The sequence below is a fragment of the Pyxicephalus adspersus genome, chromosome Z (assembly GCF_032062135.1).
Source record: "Pyxicephalus adspersus chromosome Z, UCB_Pads_2.0, whole genome shotgun sequence".
Taxonomy (NCBI): Eukaryota; Metazoa; Chordata; class Amphibia; order Anura; family Pyxicephalidae; genus Pyxicephalus; species Pyxicephalus adspersus.
The window spans coordinates 22,539,458-22,567,327 of NC_092871.1; the positions used below are offsets into that span (position 1 = coordinate 22,539,458).

The 27,870-nt window shown below is 39.8% G+C and overlaps 2 protein-coding genes across 12 annotated transcripts; both read right to left on the minus strand.

Moving 5' to 3' along the window:
• Positions 1 to 6: 6 nt before the first annotated feature.
• LOC140343032 (putative transcription factor ovo-like protein 3) lies at positions 7 to 15,731 on the minus strand. Of its 11 annotated transcripts, none has more exons than XM_072429489.1 (10): positions 15,320 to 15,720; positions 14,887 to 14,941; positions 13,644 to 13,701; positions 8,275 to 11,040; positions 8,094 to 8,112; positions 7,083 to 7,264; positions 5,854 to 5,957; positions 3,525 to 3,583; positions 2,063 to 2,225; positions 7 to 1,967 (listed from the first exon to the last, which is right to left on the minus strand). In XM_072429489.1, the coding sequence occupies exons 7-10, from the start codon at positions 5,951 to 5,953 to the stop codon at positions 1,648 to 1,650; spliced, it is 642 nt and encodes a 213-aa protein (XP_072285590.1). In that variant the 5' UTR covers positions 5,954 to 5,957; positions 7,083 to 7,264; positions 8,094 to 8,112; positions 8,275 to 11,040; positions 13,644 to 13,701; positions 14,887 to 14,941; positions 15,320 to 15,720; the 3' UTR covers positions 7 to 1,647. The 11 variants fall into 11 exon arrangements, 10 of the variants coding, with proteins under 10 accessions (XP_072285590.1, XP_072285593.1, XP_072285592.1 ...); XM_072429492.1 differs by having other exon boundaries at positions 7,083 to 7,126; positions 15,320 to 15,719; XM_072429491.1 differs by having other exon boundaries at positions 5,854 to 7,126; positions 15,320 to 15,727.
• Positions 15,732 to 21,105: 5,374 nt separating this feature from the next.
• Positions 21,106 to 24,655, minus strand: POLR2I (RNA polymerase II subunit I). The gene is made up of 6 exons (XM_072430676.1): positions 24,532 to 24,655; positions 23,865 to 23,919; positions 22,800 to 22,873; positions 21,745 to 21,819; positions 21,611 to 21,662; positions 21,106 to 21,241 (listed from the first exon to the last, which is right to left on the minus strand). Exons 1-6 carry the CDS (start codon positions 24,618 to 24,620, stop codon positions 21,179 to 21,181), a joined length of 408 nt encoding a protein of 135 aa, XP_072286777.1. The 5' UTR covers positions 24,621 to 24,655; the 3' UTR covers positions 21,106 to 21,178.
• Between the last annotated feature and the right edge of the window lie 3,215 nt (positions 24,656 to 27,870).

Genomic DNA, 27,870 nt, shown 5'->3' on the forward strand with positions numbered 1-27,870 from the left:
ATGCCACCATAGTGTCCTAACATAAAGATGGGGGGAGGTTGGTTTGGTCCAAGCTGTGCTGCAGTGGAAGTAAAATGTCTGGCTGCACTGTCAGCAGCGTAGGGATCACAAAACTGGCTGCTCAAAATTACAGATTGCATGGTGCTCAACAAAAATATGTGAACAAGCAAGAACCAAATGAACACCATATGACCTACCCTGAATTGGGCTATACAAAGTCCAATCCCTGGTGATCTGCACACATTTTTAGGATTCCTCTAACAAACTAGTACATTTAGTAAAGTGGCATTTAGTCAAGTCAATGACTGTTTGTATTAAAATCCTGGCCTGTAATGGGATCTTGGGCACTGGAAGTGGACAGACCTGAAAACTGAAGAAAAAAAAAAGCCATGGGGGCTTCAGGTAGAGAGTGGTTTGGTGAAGGGGAAAGAAGATAGGAATTGGGGTTTAGGTGAATTCCCTTGTTGTGGCCTCTCTGTGCCGCTTCTGCAGTTTGTTGTGAGCTGCAAGTTTTGTTATACTACCACCTGGTTGTGAAATCTGGTATTGCATGCAAATAAGCACACATGTATAAAGCTGTGGTTCCTAAGTCTAAATGGTTTGACTACGCTTATCTATGTGTTGTTAACAACATCATGACAATTGCACTGCTGCTAATTTTACAGGAGTTTATAGAAGACTGGGACACCTTAATATTCTGCCTGGTACTACAGCTTAGATTCTGGAGCTGAAAATCTCACATTGCAGCTGGGATGACAACTCATCTGAAAGTTAGCACAGCCCTAAATATTCCAGAATTCCATGGAGTCCACTAGAGCAGTAGTTGCCAACCTTTTCAGCCCTCCGGATCTTGCATGAGCTGGGTGTCACTCAAAGGGGAAGAAACTTCCCCCATAGTGACATCATGATGCCAGAACCTGCTCACTCTCCCATCCCAGGCTCAGTTCAGAGACACAACCCACCCACCGCCCTGAGCCTGCGATCTGTACAGGGAACGTGGTCCGCGGTTTTGGTTGGTGCATCCTCCTAGTGGGGTCCTTCTCCTGACCCCGCTCTGGGGTGCACAAGCCAGAGCCGTGGACTACCCAAATTTTCTTGCGGACCACTGGTTGGAGACCACTCTACTAGAGGACATCATGGACTGTATTCAAAATACAGTGTCTGCTAGCACCGGTAGTTTAACCGAAAAGCCAAGCTATCAGCCACTTAAATCCTAGAGAAGCTGGTAAAATAACGTTTAGGTCCTAGGGAACCCCAGCTATAATTACTATATCCAAACTTACTCCAAAATTACTATATCCAATATTACTATATCCAAAGCTCACATTACATTAGTGTGGTGGTCAGAATTCCTCCTAAATTGCAGGTCCGGTGGGAAGATTGTTACCCTTACAGATAGCCAAAAAGATCATTGGTGTTACTTAAATAGACTGGAGGGGCACGTATAGGCTATGACCCCTAGCAACCTAGGGAAAAACCATGGTTGGGAAACACTGTCTTAGATGATTGAAAAATCCCTGCCAAGGTATGGGAGAGTAAGTCAACGTCAACCACTCCACCCAAACAGGAAACAAATGCTGTTGGTGGAGTGTCTCTTTATTCCCTTCGCCTATTACTAAGAAGGAATTTCCAGGCTCAGAATATCTGTCATCTTGTCACATGAGTTGGAAGATAACATGGCCCTGGATGCAGAAAACCTCCCATCTCCCCTCTCAGAACACCAGCCATTCGTTTCCGTAGGTGTTTGGACAGCATGGGGTTGCTGGGATGAGCCTCTAGAACATGGAGTGTGTAGGTGTCAGCGCTGGGGGATGTAAAGCCGCAGTCCTCACATACGTAGATCTTGGAGCGTCGCTGGCGATAGGCATAACTCTGCAGCACTCCATGGATCTTGCGTAGATGAGATTCTAGTGAGCAGCGCTGAGTAAAGGATTTATCACAGGCTGGGCATTTATAAGGTCGGATTCCTGTATAGATGTACAATGTGTGATGTACATTTTTAAATTCAAGAACTTTAGAAAAAGCACAGCCAATACCACGGATCTTAACATTTCCAACTTACCAGTGTGAGTCCTCATGTGACGTTTCAGATCGAACGTGTCATTGAATCCTTTGGCACAGCATGGACAGCGGTGCCTCTTCTGGATGTTGTGACACTTCAGGTGACGGGTTAACATACGTTGCAGCGGGAAACTCTTCCTGCAGGCCCGGCAAGAGAATGGGCCCTGGAAAGAAAAGCGACAGATTAAAACAAAGATAGCCAATGATTTAATATTTGTAGCAGCAGACTTTGCAATTACATTGACTTGCTTTGACACACAGAGCAAACCGATTTTAAGCTTACCATTAAAAAAGTTTTATGATATCTGTTCAATAGAAAAATGCTTGCTGATCCTGCCACAAATCGTATGCACTCCTAACTTCACTGAAATCCTTGTTTTACCAGCCTTTCCTAGTTCTCTCAGTGGATAACAGATCCCCCTCCATGTTATAGAGATGAGGGAACTTAGAAATGTTCTGTAGCCCTAACATGCTCTCTGTGCTAGGGTGACAACAAACCATGCTCAATAAATAGAGATTGTTACCTGCCAGATGAAAATAAAGGAGAGAAAGCTGAAAAAGAAAAACTATAGTGAAGGGGCTGACACATATAAAGTATCCAATACTGGCCATTTTAACCCAGCTGACCACAGCTGAAAGGTCAAGTGGGATATTACAGGTCCTTTAAAAGTTTGTTGAACTCTCTAGATTTGCATTGAATCCAACTTGGGTTAAACTTGTACATCATTCCTACTCAACAGGGATGTGCAGAACTTTGCAGAGAGACCACTGCTTGCTCATAGAAAGCACAAGTCCTTCTCTGCAGCTGCTGATAGAACACAGACTTTTCTACTCAGATTTAAAGAACACAACCTGTAAACCTTTGCACGCCTTTGTGTTGTGATGCGATTATTTAAACTGAAATACCAACTGGGCTTCATTGTTGTAAATGTTTATTATAATGTCATATAAGAAAAACATTTGCATTACTTTAAGCTTTTCCAGGCAGGGTCCTCTCCTCCTCCTGTGTTACTGTCTGTTTCTCTATGTTATTTGCAACCCCTATTAAATGTACAGCGCTGCGTAATATGTTGGCGCTATATAAATACTGTTTATTATTATTATTATTATTATTACTATTTTTTAATAATAATAATAATAATACTCTCAGCAAATTGTGAAACCTGTGGGCTGACCTCTGTAAAAGAAGTGAATAGAAACAGTCTCTGAATGATTCCAAACAATATAAAAGCATTAAAATGATCAAGGAGTCATCAGAAATGATGCATTTTGCAGTATCTTAAGCAGATCCAGCAGAACGAGTAAGTATTCATTAGCTTTGTTGCAGAAGACACAATATGTTACAGTTTTGTTATGACCATAAAAAGTCCCTATATAATATAAAATAAGTATTAAAAATAAATATTATAAATAAAAGATCCTTTCACTGAGGTCCAGAACACAGAGATTCCATCACTACTCACCTCGGTAACTGTTGGTTGCTGTGCTGGTTGTTCTGGTGAGTATGACCACAGTATAGAATCTGTAATAAAAAGACCTTAAAATAAATCCCAGTGACAGACAACCACATATTTATAAATAAAAATTTAAAAAGAAAATGTTTATAACTTTCTGAGCTTTTAAAGCACAAGCAATAACAAGCTTAATTTTGAAAAAAAAAAAAGTTTTATTTAATTTTAGGAAAACCTCAGCACCCAACAATGTGTAATTAGGGGTTAAGATCTCATCATTTTAGAGCTGCTTCTAACTTTTTGAATAAATGCTACTGAATACTTTCATAGGGTCCTCAGCTAAAGCACAATTTGTGTGATTGTGATTATTATTGATCATCTCTGGCAACAGTAGGAGTGAATGAGCGCTGCATAGAGCTGTCTATATTTTTGGAGAGGGAATGGGGAGGATTAGCAAGGGGTGTCCTGCAGGGTGGATGATGTTGTGGGGACCAATGTGCAGACGCTAGATTTTTGTCCATTTTTGACATTGACAATCTAGCTGCTGTATATATTTTTATTTTCTTTCTATGTATTTTTCAAGTGTATTATATGGTCTGCGGGTGATATCGTATTAGGATTATTATTATTATTACTATTATTTATTTCTACATCTGTACATAAACATATTACTAACACATCTACTGCAAATCTTTCATTTAGCAAACTCTATACAATACAACTTTTTGGTGTTTTTGCACACCCTACACCTGTGATTAAGACATAGAACTAGAACAGTTCTGTAATGGGGAAGCAATGGAGCCACAAATGTGAGTAGGGCAGAGGCAGGTTTTATACTGAAGTGCTACAAGTGAGGAACCCATGAATCACTATGCAGTGTTACTGGTTTCTAAATTATCTTACTCAACGGCTAAATTCAGATCAGCACTGTTCACTGCACCTAGGTACTTACTAGCAACTGCTAGACACCCGGGGGTGGTAATAGATGATAACTGCTTGGTGTTTGGTACTGCTGGTGCAGGACTTTGATCGCAGTTGCAAGCGATGCCTTTTTTTTTTTTTCAAAGTTTCTATATGGAATGATTTTGCATGGATGTTGTATGTAGAGTCTGAAAAGCATACAGCAATGCTACTGCAAGCAAATGCCTAAAAAAGGAGCGAAAATGAATCCAATAATTTCAAAAGTCTGTTTAACTGCAGTGTTAGCACCTAGCCTTAGCCTAACTCCAGTTAAGCATTACTCTTACCCATTCTTTATCAGGAACGGTAATACTAAGCAATATTTCTTTTAACTACTATATACTGCATTTTCATTTTGTACAGAACAGTTTTCATTTCTCTTTAAATATCATTTCAACATTTTCTTTGTCACTGTCATCCTCTTCCTTTAAATTTGAATGGCAATACCCAATGTATTCATTATAATAAATACTTCAATCTTCCCATTGTATTTATCTAACATTTGCATGGCTGGGGAATAGATTTACACAGCTGGCAGAAAAGAAGGTTAGAGACAGACACAGATTAATAGTTGTCAATCTATGTAAACATAATTTTTTTGTGAATACATTGAATAGGTGACTTTTGTAAATCAGTTCCCCAGCTGCACAGAACAAACAGAGCTGAGCTTCTATTGTATATGTGAATAGCTGGGATTTCAGCACATTTGGGTATAACTGAACTTTTCTCCATGCATTGGAATCGTGAAAAGGTTACAATGTGCTACCAGCACTTCACATGTATTCATTGCAGTCAACGGCTGGCTCCTTGTTTGGATTATATAATCTAATAATAAAGGAAATCTATTATTTATAAAATATGTTTTTTCCAAAAAATATATTTAAACATCTTGTCTTGGTTTTTTTAGGAACACAGTGTTTATGGGCAATATATAGCACATCAGTCCTAGCATGATCTTCCAGCAGCTCTAGTAGAATGTTCTTGCCGTGAGACTTCAGCACAGAAAAGCTAGACATATGATTGATGGTTTCATTGACATATTGTCTATGAACACTGATCAGCTTTCATAACAATTGAATGATATATATTGCATATAAAACATAAGAAGTCATATATGTAATGGTAATGCACAATAAATTCTTGCTACACCTTGTATTTTGAATAGCACCCCAATACATTACAGCAATTGCATTGTGTTAGAAAAAGAAGGGATATGTGCTTTTTTTGGCATTTACAATGGCTTGCTTTAATTTAACACATTTTAACCAATGTGCATTAACAAACTGCAAAGAAGTATGGTCCCTACAAAGATAAAAAAAATAAGCCTCTGCAAACAATCAGCACATGCATAAGGATCCTTATTATGTGTAATTCATCTTACCTGGAATGTACAAATCTCCCCGTTCTGCATCCACAAGATGCCCCCATCCAGTCACTCCCACAGCAGTGCGAATTCTCCTTACCAAGAATGAGCGAGGCATGGCCCTAGTGTTAGTAAATATCGATGAAATAGGCTGTGCACAAAAGCAATTTATAAACCAATACAATTGAAATCCTAATATACCTGTCAGTTTATGTTTATATACCAGTATAACCCTTTCATTTTTTGCCAACTATAGGCAGCCTAAAGTAATAGTAGATGTCATTTTGTTGCAGATAATTGCACATATATGGTCATCAATATGACACATATAGACACATGTTAAAAAATAGCATTTTGCCCTCAGTTCCAATACCTGCTAAGTGTCTGAAATGCTTTGTTTAAATCATTATGGTCAGTATGTATAGCCATGGCTTTGCATTGCACCTGGCTATTGAAGAACATTGTTTATCCCAGCAATAGAAGAATATAGAGTTAAGAAATTATTAATATAGAGTTAAGAAAATATAGAGTCTATTCGCTGGCCAAACAGAAATCCTGAAAGCTCTTTAGTTGTACAAGTTCTAATTCTTGACCTCAGAAGAACACTTTTGTTAGAAGAATATAGTAAAGGCATATTTACGAGTAATTAATTGGATTGATTAGGAAGGATGTATCCAGGTTAAAGCATCTCAGCCTGCTGCTTGTATTGTGCTTGTCAAGCTTGTAATTAGCAGGGAGAGAGCTAAAATATTCTAAATTTAAAATGTCCTTATCTGATTACTTTGCACATATAACAGTTTGTGCAGAAAGTGAATGATTTTGGCAGAACTGTGCAGCATTGTGAATTAAAGGAAACAGATATAAATAATGAGACCCTATAGCAAAGCAATATGGAACCTACTACCTCTCCATGTTAAAGTCAATCCCTCTATTTAAACCCGTACTGTTATACCTGTAACAGTGCAAAATAATAACTGTATTCATTGCAATGGGTTTACTGAGCCCACATACACAGGATAGCAAGGCCTGTCCTTGGTGTCTAAAGCAAGTTGGATCAAGTAATTAACAATCACATCCCAATTTTGTTATCCACAATCATAAATGGATACGACAGCCTTCTTTAAAACATTGACTGACATTTATTTTCACTACCTATACGTATAATAGACTGGGATAAATGAAATCAATAGAAGCAATATATTAATATCTGTGGCTCCTGTGGGTAATGTATTAGCAGTATAACTCACCTTGCTGGGTGAAATCAGTGTGGAGATGCTCATAGGAAGAGAACCTATATAGTGAGAGATGACAAGGTATGCAGGGTCCTTTATTTGTTCCGAATAATTTGAATGTCCCAGCATTTTGCATATGAAGCTGAGCTCCTCTTCTCCCATACACAGAGAAAACGGCTCTTCCTCCCCATGCAAAACTAGCAGACGGACACACAAGAGGGAGAGAGGGGCATTGTGATGGGACAGTTTAATCGGAAAAGTGAGAGCCTGTAATATATTAATAATTCCCCCCTGACATGACTGTATCCTATTACCAGTATTTCAGATTTAGGGACATTAGCTGGCTGTGTGCATAGGATTTTTACATGTATTGTGTTAATCTGAATGCTGGAATTAACGGGATGTCATTAGTTGCTGCTCTGAATTCATTTGACTGTCCCGTTGCCCCTGTGACTTATTTGATTACCAAATGTTGTTAGCTGAGATTTGCAGTATGTTAACCTTTTATGAATAGAAGCTGGTTATGCCGGCTATATAAATTATCATTATAACCAATGATTAGTTGTCCTTATTGGTTTAGAAAAAATACACAAAAACATGCAACAAAACAAAAACGAAAAAAGCTAGTAATGGAGATTAAAAGAAACCAAAGCTGAAAAATGTATTAGTGAAAAATAACATTTGGAATGGCAATTGGGTTTATTAGATGTATTTGCCATTTTGCTTTTGCAAATGAAAACATTGAGATAGAACTTCCCTTACAACCAGACTTCCATTGCAATCCCCTTACAGTTGATCATTTGAGGTTCTGCCATTTACCGGTAAAGAGCAGTGCTGGAGCAGCTAAATATTCTAAATTTAAAGACCCAAAAATTTACATTTCCTTCTTTTTTCTTGGAAGGATTTTAAGAAAATGGTTGACATAAGTGTGGCTGTACAAAAGGTGTCGGAAGTATTATGTTTACTACACTGAACACACTGGTGTGTTGCTATTAGTTTGCTATTGCTATTAATTTTGATACACACCTTGATGCTCCATGAAGATCTGGGCAAAAAAAAAAAAAAAAAAAAAAGATTGTGGTAATTGGTACCCAAGTTCAAATGAATGGGCTACTTTACTGCAACACATTGCAAAGCTGTCCTAAAGGAAACCTTACAAAGACTTACTGAAGTAGCAATCAATGTTCATAAAAAAGTTCTAACTTACATGAGTTCACACACATCTTTATACCACAATTCAATCTGGAAAAAAAAAATCACACATTAATATTTAGTTGGTCTGCCTTTAGATTCGATTACAGCACACAGTCACCAAGCTATCATCTCAATAAGCTTATGCAACGTCACAATATTCATTTATATCCAGAGTTACATTCGTTTTCCACCAAGATCCTCTATTGATGATAAAAGAGTCAGACTGCTGTGTAAAGTCTTCTCCAGCACCAACTAGGTAATAGGAATGTCTATGGTGGCCAATCCATATGTAAAATGATGTCTCATGCTCCCAGAATCACTTGTTTATAATGAGCCTCATAAATCCTGGCATTGTCATTTTGATTATACCCCCTCAGGTCTGGGGAATTTTTGTGGCCAGGCAGTGAAGATTATACACCTAAATTATAATACGTGTTCAGTTCTTTTACACTTCACCATTACTGAGTGTGGAATGTTCCAATCGACCAACCTGTTCATGTATTTAGCACACATTACCGCATCAAAGAGGATCACAAGCACACACACATCTCAGGAAAAAAGCTTTTCCCAGAATTTGTGGTTTTGAAAAACATTTTTATAAACTTTTTTTTAAGTTTTCTATATCGGGTCACAATGCAAAATATCGGTCAAGGCACCCAAAACACAGTCCACAGATACTTTTTTCTTTCATACCGCTACAACACAGCACAATTGATTTTCTTAAGAAATATAGGCTATTTCTTTAGCAAAGTGAATTAGCACTCTGCAATGAGAATTTCTCTCAACACAGAAAACCAAAGCACTTCCAAGGAAAGGAGCATTAAAAAAAAAGTTGTATGTCTGGAGTTAGCCAACACCACATTTACTAAACAAAGTGCATTATTCTTTGCAGACTGATAATTCACTTTATAACCCTTTAGTAAATGAACCCCATAAGTGTTGGGGTAAGCAGTTCATATTTATTACATGTAGTTCAACATTTCTATGTATTCTGACTGCCAAATGTTTGACAAAGCAAAACCCTGAAGAGGGAGAAGGGCAATTTTTCAAAAAGTGAACGTACTCTACTTAGGCAATAAATTTTAATCAGTTTTACAGTTCCTGTATCTTCATGTTCTGGGACCACACTAGAAAATCTTCAAATAAAAACATTGAAACCTCTTACACTTATCAGGAATACAGGTTTGTCATCTGCAACCTCTATTTATTCTACAGGGCTGTTTAATATGTTGGTCCTTTACAAGTTAAAGGCAATAAAATATCAAGCAACATGTCATGGGTTTGGGAGTCCTTCTTTACTGTGACAGTCAGGTTAAAAACAAACATTAATCAAGTGCTGCAAAACCATTCTGTGTATTTCTATGTGAAGCAGACAGTGTGTAGTGCTGCATACAAAAAAGAAAGGATTGGAAACATAAGCAGGTAAGACAGTGGAGAAAGAGATTTTTTCACTGTAAAGTGGTGGACATTGGTAAATTTCACTGCAAAAAGGGGAGAGGTACAACCTAAATGTATGTATTATTTAGCAATGTGACAAAGTCTCGGCGAGGGGCATGGACACTGCTTAATGAACAATGTGTTGAGGACCTGTCAAAGTTGCACTGTAAATGTCCAGAAAAGGACAGATCTGAGAGATGTACGCACTTTCCTTCTACATTTGGTCCTAGGGTCAATGGTAATGAAACAGGAAGCTGCAATCTCTTTATACTACACAGAAGTCACCTACTGTAGACTGCTAGTTAAGCTCTAATTATAGGGATCAAAGTTAAATAAATATACAGAAAAATGATCATAGTCTCATATGGAGATATTGTTGTTTAGTAAAAAACAAAAAGCTGCTGTCTCATTACAGCTGTTTGCTGAAAGAATAAAAACACCAAATTCTCCAGGATAATGTCTATCAACCTTTTTTAACATGAGGGAACCCTTTAAATAACTTTCAGGTCGTCAGGGAAGCCCTACTATAATTACTATATACACAGCTCACAGAAGATTAGTATGATGGTCAGTAGAAAGAATGCCTCTTACATTGTTGGCCAGTGAGAAGAATGCCACCCCTACAGATAGCCAAAAAGTTTATTGATGTCACTTAAACTGACCTGAAAGTCACAAACTTTATTAAGACCCACCTAGCAACCTTTGCAGGATCTCTGGTTGAGAAACACTGCTCTATGACAGCGGTCGCCAACCTTTTTGGTCCCGCGGACATCTAAAATTACCGGCTCCCGACCGCCGGGGAGCTGGTTGTCATTTAAAGGGGAGGAACATCCCCCATAGTGACATCATAATGTCATAACCCCGCCCGCGATGGGGGAGTGGGCAGGTTGAGTCGTGAAACATAGTCCGGCCACTTCCCTGAGCCAGGAATTTGCACGGGGGACATGGTCTGTGGCTCTGGCTGGTGCGTCCCCCCCGAGCAGGGTCAGGAGAAGGACCTGTTAAGTGACCAGAGCCGCGGACCCCCCAAAATCTTCTCGCGGATCACCAGTTGGCGACAGCTGCTCTAGGGTAATTAAAATATTGCAACCAGTAATTCTGGTTCCCATTTAGAAGAGGACACACATTTGCCATATTTAAAAATAAAAGCATATTTATTTAATAATATACACACATGAAGAAAACAAAACAAATATTATTTGACAGTTTAGAACACACATTTGCTGAATAAAATAAAATAAGAAATGAACAATAAAAAACACCCCTTTAGAAAAGGAGATCACACAGTCCAGTGATGTGCACAATGTAGAGCGAAGCAGACATAATACAATCCCATGGTGCCCTAAAAGAAAAATGAAAGTGCATTGTGAGAAGAGAAAAAACTGATACTTTACTGCACTAGACATTTAATAAACTGTTTTATCTGAAGTAAAAAAGATGGATAGTAGAAGGACGGACGGACAGATTTAATGATTTAAACATTTCAGATGACCTCTCTGGGTTTCTCTTGATTCAATGTATGCCTATTCAGGGTGATGCCAGGATGAAGATGGTGGCACCGGCTTTATTAGTTGAAGGCATGAAGAGATTGTCAGAAGTATGGGAAAGTTATTAAGAAGAAAAGGAACCCAGCTTAAACCCAGTTACACACCATCCAAAAGAGAGCTGTTTTTGGGTGGTTGCCAAGAGTTTGGTCACAATACAGGGGCTGCCACCTGCCTACAGCTTCTTCTTCCTATATAGCTTAAAAATATTTCTGGGGAGAACAATGATCTATATATATTACCCTCCTGGGCAGATTTATGTCTAAAAAGCTGTACATTCTTTTTCAGTACAGTATAATACTATGAGTATAATAAAGTCTGAAACACAAAAACATATCAAAATAATAAATTAAATGTTCATGAAAAACAATGTACTGCTTTTACACATATAAATCCACTGTATTGCATTCAATACAGGTATTTTGTATTGAATGCAGTAGAAATATATTAAAATTTCCTGCCGTGTCCCGAACAGAACGTCCGCACACAGACTTCACCGTGAACTCCTGGTGACTCATCCGATGCAGAGGACGCCGGCCAGAGGAAGAAAGAAGACGGGAGTTCTACCCAGAGTCTCACTCGGAGTTACCCCTGGGGAGGTAATGACTGCTGGGATATGATAATGACAATACATATTCCTGTGAGACTGGAAAACACAGCTTCTTTGTGTCTACACGAGACATTATTACACAATACATTGGATGAAAGACATGCAGGAAATAGGTGATTTATCAGGGGGTAGGGTCACTTGCCATGAACAAGGATACAGGTAGTCCCCGAGTTAGGGACATCTGACATACGCCTCCTAAATACAAGCTTCCCTGCTTGGTCGTGTGCAGGATGGAGGCTTGATGGGGGGGAGGGGCGGTTTGCATGCCTTGCAGAAATCTTTTGCTAAACACAGCTGAGGTTGTGGGTGATCTTAAGAGCTGAGCTGTTCTGCAACCTCTTGTAATTCTTTAATGACCAAGACAAAATCTGCAATTGTTTCTTTTTGCAAATCAAAGCACAGCTTGCTCCAGAAGTTAATGAATGTCTGGGTTCCATAAAGATTTTTTTGCTTTGTTTTTGATTAGCTCACAGTGGGGATTTTTTTACAGTAACTGACACCTCATTGTCGTATAATATGATGAGACAAACATCTGTCCTAATTGCATTTAATAAAATAATGTACATGTTCCGGCTTACATACAAATTCAACTTAAGAACAAACCTACAGTCACTATTTCGTATGTAACCCAGGAAATAACTGTAATCCTCTTTATAGGGCTAAGTGGGGTCTTAAAATACATCAATGATCTGAGTCAGTTCACTGGGAATAGAAGCTAAAGGCAAAATGCTGATGAATTATAACCATGCATACAGCTGGAGAACACAAATGCGATTCAACAAAGCTCCACAAAAATATCTGACTAAATCACTTTGACCTCTTTGATATATAATACTGTGGAAAGGTCCAAAATACTTTCTTTTGGCCTATCACACCCCACATACAGCCCTGAAATGCTTTGGATTTTTGGGTCAAACTCAATAAAAGACTTTCTGGACCCTTCTGTTTTTTCTTTTATCTTCATATACACTTACATTTTGATATTGATATTCCTCTTAGGAGCCAGTGCATGGCCTGCACCATGGCTTAGAGCTTTAAAGTGGAACTAAAGTCCCACGTTGAAAAATCCATGATCATATGGGAGGTTACTGCCAAAAGGGACAGGCGATGTCCCTTCTGCAAAAACCATTACTAGCTGTTGTCTGATTGCTGCCCAGCATTGGATGTCAGGAAAACCCAATAGTCCCGGCTTCCCGTGTGCTGGCAATGTGGGCGTTATGTCATGCCAACAGGTGCCAGGTTTAGCTCCACTTCCACAAGAGTTCTAGGTAAGGTGCTGTGAGGTTCCCATACAGCTATGTACATCACATTAACAGCCTCTACCACCATAATATACTTTATTGTGCCAGACTTACATTGTGCATAGCACTTGGGCGTGCCTGAATGCATCTGGTACTGCAGGGGAAGGATGAGAAAAACGTACACAAGTGCAATGGTTCCCTTCCTATAATAGGCTCAGGGCCGATATCGTACAAGAATCTTGCGTGTGCACGGTGCTCATCATCTGAATGACCGTCCTGGTGGATCCACGGACGATGGACAACGAACAATCGTAATGGAAGTGAAGGGGAGAGAGCACAGAAGGGTGTCACTTCGTCGTTCCCCCCCTTCCCTCTACATAGTGCAGAACAGTGCTGTATGTACAACACTCCTTGCATGCATTGTGCAGTCAATTTCATTGTGAAAGATCCTTTATTATTACATGTGTGTACCTAGCCTTAGCAACTACCCCTCCCCCCACCCCACACACACATTTCCACTGGCCCATCACTGTAATAGCAGGATACTCACCAACACATAGGTGACTGAAATCCTATAAGGTGGTTATAGGCGTCTCTAGGTCCTTGCCCTGTAATAATAATGGTTAGTGTTTACTATGACGCCACTCCATCTCTGTGGGAAAATGGTCGTAAGGCTGCTTTATTAACACATTCATTTTTAAACATTTACAACAAAAAATCCTTGCAAAAAATACCTGTAACATCTTAACAATAAATAACCCTGAATAACGATAACTCCTTTCGTAAATTTCTTGACCTTTTATTTCACATGTACCCCTTTCAACAACTATTTCTTCCCGGTTGTGAGCCCTCAGAGTCACCGCTCACCACACCATAACACCTGGAGGAGCTGCCTGAACCATCACTTTTGTTCTCAGCCACAAAGCCCCACCAGCTCGAGAACGAATACACTACCCGCAGCCCCTCCTTAAAGAGGAACTAAACTGAAAAACAGCCAAAACAAAAAAAATACATTTATATTCAATCCCGCAGAGCAGTCCATCGGTCAGAAGGTCTCTTCTATCGGGCTGGCACTCCAGGTGCCGCCATCTTCTCCTCTTGTTCCAGGTTTTTCTTACTAGGTCACCAGACCAAGCCGCGAGATCGGGTGACGTAGCTGGGGAAAAAAAACTTGCTGATCTCACTGTGCATGCATGAGATCAGCTTTTTTCCCCTTTTGTCAAAAGGGCTCCTTCGGTGCATGCCTGAGGTGCGTGACGTAGTTATCCCGGGAGGCTTTGTGCTCCCATTCATTTTCGATCACCTAGGCAATCGAGAATTAAGGAGCGGTGCTGCACCCTTTTTTTAAGTAAGTTTTATGTAAAGTGAAAATTCTGAGTTTAGGTACGCTTTAAACCACCTTAAAGGTAGTCCCAACTAACCCTAACATTTTCGGAGATCTCACACCTATGATGGTTCTCCCCTCTGCCACACCAGTTTACAGATGACCTCCGAAAATACCAACCACTCCCTACTATCTCAAGGGCAGCCAGGAGGGAAGCTAAGTCCCTCTTCTTTCTAAAATTCCCCTAACTTCCTCCTGCCTCTCCCTTTTAACCCTTTCCTTCTCCTCCCCCTTTTGGAAACTTTCCTCCTATCCCTAAACCTCTCTGCTTTCCCTATCACAACCTCCCTTCCATTCTAGCCCCCTGGTCACGTCTGCCATCTGCCCATCTCCCTTTGCTCGGCCGCTCTGACTATTCTGTAAACATTCAGCATCCGTGCTGGCTAAAGGCTCTGGGAATTTTTCTTACCGCATAAAGCAGGATCCCATTTTCTTTTTCTTCTTTTTGGTACAACATGTTGTTGCTGGAAGAAGAAAATACAAATTCATATTTTAGTGAGCTCCTTTGAGGGACAGCTAGTCACATGACTATGGACTTTGTACAGCGCTGCGTAATATGTCAGCGATATATAAATACTGTGTAATAGTAGTACTGGGTAATTTTAACAGCAAACTAGCTGGTACTGGTTGTATATTTGTAAAATTTGCATGTGTGTGATCCCATCCCTGGAGACGTATTGGGGTCACCTATGGCAGACATGTTGGGGCACAGACCATTGTATAATGCCCACATTCCGGGGAACGACAAGTCCCAGCAGTGCTGACCTGTCTGTATGGAATGCTGGGATATGTAGTCCGCCCTGACACCCATACCAAGCCATGCTCCAGGTCCAGCTGCTCACCATTCCTGACAGAAGCGGATCCCTTCACACAAACCAGACGCCTCCATCTGTACTCCGGAAATCATTCTGAAAGTATTTCCGGATGCCACGTGACACAACACCAAAGGTGTGAACGAATCGGAAACGCAAGAAGATGTGAGGGGCGATAAGAAAAGGGGCGGTGCCTAACGCTGGGGGCGGAGATAGCACTGACAGATAAAAAGTTCAGCCCCGCCCACCCCATGGTCAGACTTGTGATGGTTGTATAGGGGAGTTTACAGATGATGATTGTCTGCTCCTTATTTCTGGCCTGACCTCTACAACATGCCTGCTATCTATACAACCTAGCTCTAAATCATTGCATTGCATTATTTCAACATGTATAACTGGGTGGTGAGGTGTCTGGGGCCCCTATGAGTTTTGCTGCCTCCTGTCAGACACCCACATAACTCACAGCTCTGAAAGTGGAAAACCACTGCACATGGGCAAATGGATGTGATAGCATGCGTAGCTTACTGGTAGGGATGGGGGCATTCATATTTATTCCAATTGCACAAAATTAATCTCTAAGAATGAGGTAATGTCAGATTCCCTGTCTTATAAATACAGCCCAACATAATGCATGCTTTTTATTTCAGAAAAAAAGGGGGGGAGCCGTAATGAAAATGTGAGGTGCCACCTTATAAGAGAAATGTCCTATCTCTAGATCAGCGGTCCCCAACCTTTCAGACCTCACGGTGGCGAGGACTGTGCAGGCTCTGATTCATTGATCAGCTCACGGTTAAGTGAAGTATTACTATTGTTACTATTATCATTAGTTGCATTATCTTTGGTATTACTAAATAAATGCAAAATATGTTTGCGTTTTCTCACTCATGGGTTTATTTCATTCCAATCTAAGACCAAACAAGAAATGATAGTTATAAACTATTTGATGCCATTAAATATAACAGGTAAAGAAAATACAAAGCTAAGGTCATACTTACCTAAAAGATCATCTGAGAAATAAACAAATAAAATAAAACGGATGAGAATCGGTATTCGCTGGTCGGGGTGACTGTTGTAATGGTGGAAACAATACTGAAGTGTACGGCTCGGCAGCGGTTGCCTCATACAACTTACACTGACGTCACGCTGCGCCTCCCTTGTTTTTCTGGCTCTAGTACAGTTCATGAATTTAGTGCAATATAAAGGCAAAAAATTGTCATTCAGAATATAAGAATTTATTAGAATATTACTTTTGTTTTATTATTTATAAAACATAAAAATTGCAAATATTATACACATTTTTCTGTGGACCACCAAAATTTCCTTGCACGGACCGCTGGTTGGCGAGCAATGTTTTTCAAACTTTTTGACATAGGGGAAACTTTGAAATAACTTTAGCTCTTGGGGAACTCCTTCTATGATTAGTATATTAACAGCTCACAGTATATTAATGTGGTGGTCCGTGGGAAGAATGTCACCCTTACCGAAAGGTCATTGGTGTCAGTGGTAACTGACCTGAGTGTTGAAATTGCTCATTGCTCAAGGAACCCCTAGCAACTTCTGGAGGAACCATGGTTGAGAAACACTGGATTAGAATCCAAAAACTCAGATGTACATTTGGCCTAAAGTCTGTTTGTCCTAGCTGAGTGATTGGGATCTCCTCTCCCATTGCTGGGGAAGTGCAGAAGGTGAGTATCATCAATGGAAGGTAATATTCCTGTACCTTATCACTGGCATTGGTGTCTAGTGAACCGAGCTTTGAAATAAGGATAAGTATCAGAATATTCAGCAGTAAGGGGTCTCATGATGGAATAAATAATAGGGATTTGCAGTGCCTATGGCCTAACACAGCTAGGAAATGGGGCCATAGTCTGTCTGGGGGACCTTTGAGGCTGATGGAGGAGCCTTTAAGAGACAGACAACCCCATGGAAGAAATGAGCCTTAAACCAAGAGCCTGCAAGTGCTACAGAATTCAGGACTGTCACAGCGTGGGATGTTCACCTCAACAGGGAAGACTATTGCGGCCATTTACATATCTATGGGGGTGAAATAGCATCAGGACCATGCCTGTTTCATAAAAATGAGAAAAAGTCCAAACCAGTGTTTCTCAACCAGGGTTTCTTGATCAATAAGCAATATGTGCCTCTGAGGTCAGTTGGCTATCTGTAAGGGTGACATTCTAAAAGTTATTTCAAAGGTGTTTTAAAGAGAATAGATATAAACAACAAGGCACGAGGCTCCCCAGGACTGGAGAAGAAATACTATTTAGGGAGAACCTGAGTGATCCTGAAAACCTGAAGTGAAATCGGGCCAGGATTGGAAACATTTGCCAACTAATAGGGAAAGATTTTTTTTTTGGAAATCCATTCCAGGTTTCATGGATTACCCAGGTTACCTTGTGACAGAGTATAAACAATACTGGGTAAGATAGACTAACACTAGAATATTAATTGAGCCAAACCTACATATACACAACTTTCTATGTTATACTTTGTGAACTATCTTGCAGATGAGAGACAAAATATTGTACTGTCCTGTGTGTTGTTGGACCCCATAGCAAAAAAAAAAAAAAAACAATCAACTATAGATATTTAGGGGATGTTTGCTGTTCTCAAAAGCTGGCAAGGCCAGTCTTCAGCTATGGGGTTAGGGGGACGTTGGATCAAATAATCGAAAATCAGATCTAAATCTTCTGTCCGACAGAACTACTTCTTTAGAACATTGACGGACAAATTTTTTTCACTACCTATACATATATTAGGCAGGGATAAATTAAATTATTAGAAATTAAATTATTAGTGTGCATAGGATTTTTACATGTATTGTGTTAATCTGAATGCTGGAATTAACGGGATGTCATTAGTTGCTGCTCTGAATTCATTTGACTGTCCAGTTGCTCCTGTGACTTATTTGATTACCAAATGTTGTTAGCTGAGATTTGCAGTATGTTAACCTTTTATGAATAGAAGCCGGTTATGCCGGCTATATAAATTATCATTATAACCAATGATTAGTTTAGAAATATTACACAAAAAATGCAAAGAAGCAACAAAAGCTAGTAATGCAGATTAAAGGAAACTGAAGCTAAAAAAATGTCTTAGTGGAAGACAACAGTTAGAATGAGGAATGGGAAAAGTAGAAAAAGTTGTACTTGTAAAGTAAAGACCCACTTCCATATGATGAAAGATTAATGGTCCACTTAATGCCTATTCCCCACCTCTTTTATTATTATTATACAGTATTTATATAGCGCCAACATATTACCCTTACATTAAGTAGGGGTGGCAAATGACAGGATACAAACAGTGACACAGGAGGAGAGGACCCTTCCCAAAGAAGCTTACAATCTAAGAGGTGGGGGTTGTAGCATACTTAAAAAAGAAAAACTTTAAGGGGAAAAAATACTTATCTTTTTCTTGGAAAGCTGATGGTCCTGGGTTCTGACCAAAAATAACCTTGAGCAATTTCCCAGGATCTCTTGAAAGAAGCTACATTCACACGTCAGATAAGTCACTTGAGACAAAATCTGACATCAATAATTGACTGCGACTGATTGATGAACTACTGATCAGAATTGACCGCCGTTGTCTCCTATGGAAGGAAGCAATAGGGTGCCGCCCACTCATGGTGCTTTTTTTATTGTGTTTCTTAGACATGTCTTTATTCGGGGTGGGAACTCAATATTACATTTTTGTGCAGGCCTTGTTGTAGTGTGCGATCAAGGCTTACTGCAATGTATACACAGTGGGGCATTGCTATGAGTTTTGAATAAATGCCCCACGAGGGTTTGTCAAAAACAGAATCAATGATCATTGAAATACTCTGACTACATTGGACCTTAATGAGTTCATCCACATACCTATTTACTACAATTGTATATGGTCCCACAATCTTAAATTTTGTTACACTGCCTTTAGCTCTGATCACAAAACACAATCACCGTGGAATAGTTTTGATAAGCTTATGCAATGTCACAACATTTATTCACATTTGAGGATGCCAGAGCCGCTATGTAAAATGTTCTGAGGAACAGACTGGGTTAGGTTCTGTGGTGGCCGAACCATGTGTCTCATTATTCCCCGAACCAAAAATCAATTATTGGAAAAACCTGCTCGTTCAGTTTATTCAGATAGTCAGCTGACCTCTTCTGTACCTAGACTTGACCACCTGAAGCTACCCTAGATCATAATACCGCCTTGGGGAGTGAACTTTTTTTTTTTTAATAATATATAATCAGATTCGAATATGGGCTTCGTTCATTTAAATTTCACCACGATTCCTAAACCTTAAACTTTAAACTCAACCAACCTGTTCAATTAATAAGCACATACCGTATTTTTCGGACCATAAGATGAAAAGTGGGGACCTAAAGAGTGAATAAGACCTAAAGTGGGGGGAAAATCAGGGTGCGTCTTATGGTCCGAATGCATATTTTTTTTACTTACCTGTATCCCCGCCGGTCCCCGCAGCCAGTGTCCTCCTCTGTGTTCCTGTGTCCCAGCGTGCGGCACTTGTGCCCGCCCACGAAGGCGGCGCCGATTGGTTTGATGAATGCCGATCGGCGCCGCCTTCATGGGCGGGCACAAGTGCCACACACTGGATCTCAGGGAAACACAGAGGAGGAACACAGACAGAGGCAGATAGCAGCCAATGTCTGTGTTCCTCCTCTGTGTTCCCCTGTGTTCCAGCGTGCGGCACTTGTGCCCGCCCACGAAGGCGGCGCCGATTGATTTGATGAATGCCGATCGGCGCCGCCTTCATGGGCGGGCACAAGTGCCGCACGCTGGATCTCAGGGGAAATCAAATGAATTTTTTTTTTCTTGTTTTCCCGTGCGGAAAACCTGGTGCGTCTTATAGTCCGGAGCGTCTAATGGTAATTCCTCATCTTAAAGCATTGCATGGTAATACCAGATGCATGAACATATATCTCAGACATAGAAAAGAGATGTGTTTTAAGAAAGGTATTTAAATTGGGTCACACAGCCCACAGAAATTTTTTGATTGATTGATTTACTAGAGAAATAAAGGCTGTTCAGGTAACAGGGAACTATCACACATTTCAGAGGGTAATTGACATAGCAAAGAATACCAAAGCATGTGTAAGAAAATGTGCATGAATTTTTTTAATGGATTGGATAGCTAAACTACACTTTATTCAGGAAGTGAATTACCTTTGCTAAGTGAACAACCTAAACTCTTTTAGTAAATGAACCCATGTGTTTGGGTAACCAATCCATATTTAATGCATGTATTTTACAAATTTCTTTATACTTCACAAGAATGTCACTTGTTGTTGACAGCTGGTTAGCCCTAGTCTATGTACTAAAGATCCCTCAGAAAATTATGCAGCTTGATATGGCAACAGGATCGTTCAGTGATAACAGTGTAATGAGACATATGTCTGAAGGATAAAGACACCAAGTCCTCTAGGTTAGTGGTCCACAACCCCCGGGCTGCAGACCAGTGCCAGTCTGTCTGGTGGGGGCTGGAAATGACAGGAGGCAGAAGAGACGGCAGCGTTATGGCCCTCCTTTTACTGCTTTAAAGCTAGTGACAGTGGGAGTCTAACTCAACGCAACTAAGACTTACATTTCTCTGCCTTTCCCAGCAACTCTGTCACCTGACAGCACACCAGCTTTCTTACACTACTCTGCTATTCTCAGCTAGTGTGCCGATAGGAGGCCGAGCATAGCAGAGTAGTGTAAGCTGTACATATACCAAACCGTGGCAAAATTTTAATGAATCGTTACCAGGCCCTGCTGGGCAATACTGGTGAGACACTACTTATCCGTTTAAAATTGAACACAAATTTGCTAAATTAAAAAAAAAACTGTACATTTATTTAACAATAAAAACACATGAAGAGAACAATATCCTTTTAGAGAATGGGATCACTCAGTCCAGCGGTGACCACAGTGTGGAGCGGTGCAGACATAATACAATCTCATGGCATCCTAAAGGAAAATAAAAGTGCATTGTGAGTGGAAGTATACTTAACTAATTATTTCACTAGACATTTTGAACCGTTTTACCTAAACTAAAGCTTTAATAAGATTTATGGATAAAAGGTGTAAACATTTCTAACAGTCATTTCTCAGAATGATGTCTAAACAAAGATGGCAGCACCAACTTTATGGGTTGCAAGAATGAAGAGATTGAAAAGGAAAGGTATAGAAAATTTGTGGAGCGATAAAAGAACTCATCTTAGTCCCAGTTATATTGTATTCAAAAGAAGACTGATCAGGGCAAGTATGTAGAGAGAGACACAGAATAAAGAGACAGAAAAAAAAGAAACCTTAAGGACACAGAATAGAATATAGTACCTCAGCTCTTGCACTGTGCGACTGGAAGAACACGGCTTCTTTGTGTCCACACCTATAAGAGAGACATTTGTTACATACTACACTGGATGTAAGGCGTGCAGGTAATAGGAGCTCTATTGGGTAAGGTCACTTACTTTGAACAGGGATGATCCTCTGTACGGGGCAGAGTGGGGTCTTGAGATACATCAGCAATGATCTGAGTCAATTCACTGAGAAAGAAGCCAAATTATGTAATTTAATAACCATACATACAGCTAGATAGACAAAAATGCATCCAACTATGATCCAACAAACTAGAACAAGAATAACTAATAAAAAAAGAGATTACAGACTGACCTTCTCACGCTAATATTTGATCCATTCTAGTGTGGAATGGTCATCTGGGTTGTCACTAGATACATATAGCCCTGCAAAATTGGACTATCTGCCCCAAAATTCATTTTTGTGTAAACCCAAAGAAAAACTTTGTATAGACTTTTGTATACACTTAGGGCATTTTAATATTTGCATTCCTTCCAAGAGCAATTTGAGAAGAGTTCCAAGGCATGGTGCTGGAAAGGTTTCAGAAAGCTACATACAGCACCCTGCCAGAGCCCCCTTAAAAGTTTTTCATCAGCATGTTGATGAAAAGGGGTATTAAACTATAGAAAAATGAAATAGGAAACTAAACATCAGCTTTAATAATCCATATCTTATTGTTACACAGTGTTCATATATCCCCGACATATTACTCAGCACTGTACAATGTCCATAGTCATGTCACTAGCGGCCCCTCAAAGGAGCTCACAATCTAATATCCCTATCATAGTCAAATGTCTTTTTTAATATTGTCCAAGGCCAAGTTTATGGGAAGCCATATAACCTAACTGCATAATTTTTCAGAACGTGGGAGGTAACCGAAGGATACCAACACAAACACAGGAAGAACCTGCAAACTCCATGCAGATAGTGTCCTGGCCATAACAAAACAAAAGCCACCAGAATATCCCCCTTATCAGGTCTACAAAAGCCCAACAGTAGTGATATCAGGATCGGATTTCAACTGTACAAACAAAAATAACTGTAGGAACAAGAATATAAATTGTAATACTATCAGAAGACATATCACTAAACATAATTAGAAGGATATACAAAGAATATGAATATAGACATGATATAATACAGAGACATATAAAAGAAGGATACTCACTCTACTTCATGTGTGATTTTATTGACATAAATGCAGCAATTATCAGCCTCCTGTTGGTAGTCACAGTTTCGACACTGGGAAAAAATAGAAAAAGTAAGTTATATATAGAAAACAGTAAGTTATACACTTCCACAATTAAAATTGTGATGAGACAGGATTTACATTGCAGAAAGAAACATGTACAAGGAATTGTCTTGTCATATAAATCAAATAACGAAATGAAATTCCAGCCCCTCACTTTCATCATGAGTTCCAATGGAGGCAGATCAAAGTGAAGGGCTGGTAGTTCATTTCACTATTTGATTTAGATGATAAGAGAATAAGCGGATAAGCACCTATTAAATATACTCTGTAAAAACTTTGCTATTTTAAAGTGTTAATAGATGAAACTTCATGGTTTGGATGTTGGTTGACTTGCCCCCGACATCTGGGGACCAATACTTTCCTAATGTGTAGAAGTTGGCCTAAAATTCAGATGTTAAAGAGTACCTAAACTCAGAATTTTCACTTTACATAAAAGGGTAGACAAACACTTTTATGTAGGTAAAAATTCTATTTGTTTTTTTTAAGCGCAAGACAAAAAAAAAAAAAAAAAAAAAACAAAAAAAGGGGGGGGGGGTGCAGCACCACCCCCTAATTCCCAACCACCTAGGCGATCGAGAATAAATGGGAATGCAGAGGTTCTTGGGTGCTCCTGAGCATCTCAAACATGCACAGAAGGAGTCCTTTTTTCAGGCAAAAATTGCCAATCTCACGCATGCGCAGTGAGATCGGCAAGTTTTTTTCCCCATCTACAAGGCCCGATCCCGTAGGAAGAACCCTGGAGAAAAGGAGAAGAAGGTGGCACCCAGAGCAGCTGCTCAAAGACAGATGCCGGGACCATGTGGGACCCAATGACCTCAGGACTGACCTTCAGTGTATTTTTTGTTTTAGGCATTTTTTAGTTTAGTTCTTGTTTAATGACTCCGGTACCAGGGAACGCAACAAGCGCATACCAAATCCTATAACAATGCAGTGATTGTATTAGAGGTAAAATTAACCAAAGGCTCTGGGCATGTTTCTTACAGCATAAAGCAGGATCCGGTTTTCTTTGTCTTCTTTAGGGTACAACATGTTGTTGCTGGAATGGGAAACAAACAAAATCCAAATATTAGAGCAATTAATTGCTTACAGAGCAGATCACCATCATCATCGATTTGCTATATAGAAACATAACTGGGTGTCTGGTTTATTTCCATGGATGTGCAAGCGTGAGATCCCTACTGCCCATCACCAACAAGTGGGCACCGATCCCAGAGAGAGAAGGATGGGACCCTATACCTCTGCCTGCACCCGATTACTCCTTACAACCCCCAAATGTCTTCACATGCCAATAAATTGCTCCTCATGCTGGAAATTATTCCCCCATCACCTTGATGTCTTTGTTTTGCAGACTATTGCTCCCTACAAATACATAACCCAGGAAGACCACACTAGTGACCAAGGAACATTGCATTATGTATAAGAATTTATAGACCTCCCCCTTCCCATGCTCTGCAAGCCTTAGGGAATATAAAGTCAGTGCTTCCTGGAGGCTCAGCCCCCATCAGGGTCACCATGGCAGGCACAAGTCCCAGCACGCCTAACCAATCAGAAGCCTGCATGGAATGTCGGGATTTGTAGTCCAGCTGTAACAAGCCGTGCTCCACACCCTCCTAACACAAATTTAGCCTTCGGACAACTCTCTGCTTACCATTCCTGACAGAAGCGGATCCCTACGAACCCCGGCTCATATGAACCATCCGCCTCCATTGCTTGCTCCGGAACTGAACCAGAAAACATGCTTGCACCGGAAGTCACGTGCTATACAAACAGAGCCGAATGATCTTGATACGCTGCAGGCTGGGGAGGTGATTATAAGAGAAGGGGCGGGGACGTGGGCGGTACTTACGCTGTAGCCGTGTATGCGGGGGGCGGGGATAGTTCTGAAAGAAGGGATGTTCGGCTCCGCCCCTCTCAGGGTCAGCATTGTGATAATAACAGAGCAGGCTGCTGAGGTTCTTGTGTCCTATGTGTGCTATATTATTATTATTATTATTATTATTTTATTATTAATAAACAGGATTTATATAGCACCAACATGTTACACAGCGCTGTACATTTAATAGGGATATGACATCTCTCCTATTGTGTGTTACTTCCCCCAGCTCTTAGATTGTAAGCTCTTCGGGGCAGGGTCCTCTCCTCCTGTGTTACTGTCTGTCATTTGCAATCCCTGTTCAATGTACTGTGCTACGTAATATGCTGACACTATATAAATCCTTGTAAATACAATAAAGAAAAAGAGAAAAGCCACGGTATTTGATGTGCGGCAATGTATTGCGAAAAAATTCCCTTTCTTAGGAATGTGCATACAATATTGTTAAAAAACAATTTAACACAGTAAAGGTCATCCCCGCTGCAGGGTTTTTTTTTTTTTTTTTTTGACCTATCAACTAGACATCAAATCCCTATTAGAATTGAAGCATTTGAATATTCTGTGACGCGTTTCGCGTTTTCCCTGAAAAAAGGGCTTTTTCAGGGAACTTGATACATGGTGTTTGTTTGCTGGCTGCACATAAGCATATTGTATATACAAACATAATTATACAGGAAACCAATACTGTTATCTGTTCTTACAAATAGTTATGATATAGCTCAATTAATGATATGAGTATCAAGTCAAAAGAACAAAGAGATAAATATACATACAGTGTATTCAATGAGCTTTTGATTGTAAAGGATGGGTACAATATTCCAAATTTTTACTGACTATACAGAATAAACATAGAAAGACTACTAGCTATAAAAAATCCTATTTAATATTATATATATATTATTATAATCTCTCCAAATCATTGTCTTATTTGGTGGGGGTAATAAGAAAGCAGTGTGTCTGGGGTGTCTATGGTTGTTGGTGCCTGTAGCCCAGCTCTGCTGTAAGCAGAACGTGGAAAATCAGAGCCTGGGTGCACATGGGCAAATATTCTCACCATGATGTGTAGCATACGTAGGGCACATTCACACCTAGAATAAAAGAGGAAATAAAGTGAAAATAAAAAAATGATGCTTACCTTTATTTACGCAGATCCATCGATCCCCCTGGTGCTGTCAATCCTAGGTATGCGCAGAAGAAGCAGTCTAATCCCAGCAGGCTCTGCGCTCCTATTCAGTCTTTACCTCTCATAATCCTGACACATGGGCAAGATACATTACATTAGCATTTTCTTCTGCCAGAAGTGACACATTAAAAACTACCTGCAAACACTTTTTTAAGACTCTAGTTGTGCTTTAATAGGTAGCAGTTAATGATCATTTGCCACAAACATAAAAGAAATGTAGCATTTAGCAGCGACCAATTACTTATAAGCACACAGTTCTTTAATTCCATCTGATCAGTTACAGCTACATTCAGTACAATTGCCCTGATTTATTAGAGATCCCCAAGGCTGGAGAGAATACACTTTCATCAGTAAAGATGGGTGATTCAGAAAACCTGGAATGGATTCAGTATTCAAAACATTTGCTAGCAAATAGCTTTCAGGAATTCCATTCTAGGTTTGCTGGATCACTCAGCTTTACTGATGAGGTGTATCCTCTGCAGCCTTGGAGAGCATTAATAAATCAGGCCCATTGTGTGCAGTTGACTTCTGAGGGTGAGTTGGAGGCTTAATATCACCAGACAAAAGTTGCCCAAGATAAATGGTTGTGCTCATTTTGGGTGAAAGTCTGACATGTGTACAACAGCCCCTTGATGTTATTCATCAATCCTCCATGACTGATCATTTGATCCCAGTATTTCCAGAACATATACGCTATGGAAAAAACCTGACATGGACACCTGAAATCTATATCTCTTCTGGGTCAACAATTTACACATTTCTGGAGCTAGGTCAGCATACCAGCCAGTTAGCTCACATTTGTAGATGCAGACCAGCAATTTCATTTACCTTCAATAACTGTTTTGTGTAATCTCAGGCTTCATCCAGAGGTTGTTTCTTAAACAATTTGTGACTCTCAGGTCAGTTTATATGACACCAATGATCTTTTTAACTACCTGTATGGGTGACATTTTTTCTACTGACCACCATACTAAAATACTGTGATCTGTGGATATTGTAAATATAGCAGGGGAGCTCCGAAAAAACCTGAAGGTTAATTTAAGGGTTCTACAATGGTAAAAAGGTCGACTGATAAAAGGCACTTTCTAGCCTAAATAAAAATCATACCTTTAAATGCATAAGTCATACCTATCCACCCTGCTTTACGATTTTTTCATCCAGGTATAGTGAATTTGTTTTCCAAGGAAGGGTCAAAGTCAGGTTTTTGTGCAGTTTTCACCCCACTCTAGGGAATTCCTTAACGATTTAGCCTCCTGGTTGCCCAATCACTAAAGACCTAATTGGACCTAAAGAGTCAATAGGCTATATGGACCAGGTAGTCCTGAATGCAACAAACCAAAACATTTTGGGACTGCGGTTTGCAGTTTCCATTTCAGGATTTTGCTGATTTGTGGGCGGCTGTGTATGGTTGGTATTCATTATTTGGAATCCATATATGTAGGTTAAGCCTCTCTTCATATTTTATGGTGGTAGCCACCCCTTAAAGTTATGAGAAAATAAATGAGGAAACAGCAGAGTGGGTATTCTTTAGTAATCAAGCATACATGGTTATATACAATACATCTGTGTAGTGAATTCACCCATAGCCCATTGTATCATCATGGGATCAGGACTTCCATTCTATACATCAGACAACTACTTATGGTTAAACCAGCGTAAGTCTTTTTTTAACCGACGCGTTTCACCCATTTAGGCTTCTTCAGGGGTATATTTAGGACAGAGAGCAGTCTGGGTAAATTAGCAACAGTATAGAATTTAGTATCATTTGTAACTATTGCGGCTTATTTGCCGTTTCCTCATTTCCTCACATTGCACCCTATGCAACGGGATAACTTTCATCTCTGCAACTAATTCATCATTGAAACCACTGATGCTGTGTCTGTCTAATGACAGATTTCCACCTGACTGTTCGGGACACTCAGAGCCTGAGG

Excerpts from the sequence above, each read along its gene's own strand:
- LOC140343032 (XM_072429486.1), bottom strand. Across the intron at positions 2,226-3,524 it reads AGCAACCAACAGTTACCGAG|GGCCCATTCTCTTGCCGGGC; the intron begins GTGAGTAGTGAT and ends TTTTCTTTCCAG. Across the intron at positions 1,968-2,062 it reads TCACATGAGGACTCACACTG|GAATCCGACCTTATAAATGC; the intron begins GTAAGTTGGAAA and ends ACATCTATACAG.
- POLR2I (XM_072430676.1), bottom strand. The coding sequence starts at position 24,620 with ATGTTTTCTGGTTCAGTTCCGGAGCAAGCAATGGAGGCGGATGGTTCA. Across the intron at positions 23,920-24,531 it reads ATCCGCTTCTGTCAGGAATG|CAACAACATGTTGTACCCTA; the intron begins GTAAGCAGAGAG and ends TTCCCATTCCAG. Across the intron at positions 21,242-21,610 it reads CGCACAGTGCAAGAGCTGAG|GATGCCATGAGATTGTATTA; the intron begins GTACTATATTCT and ends ATTTTCCTTTAG.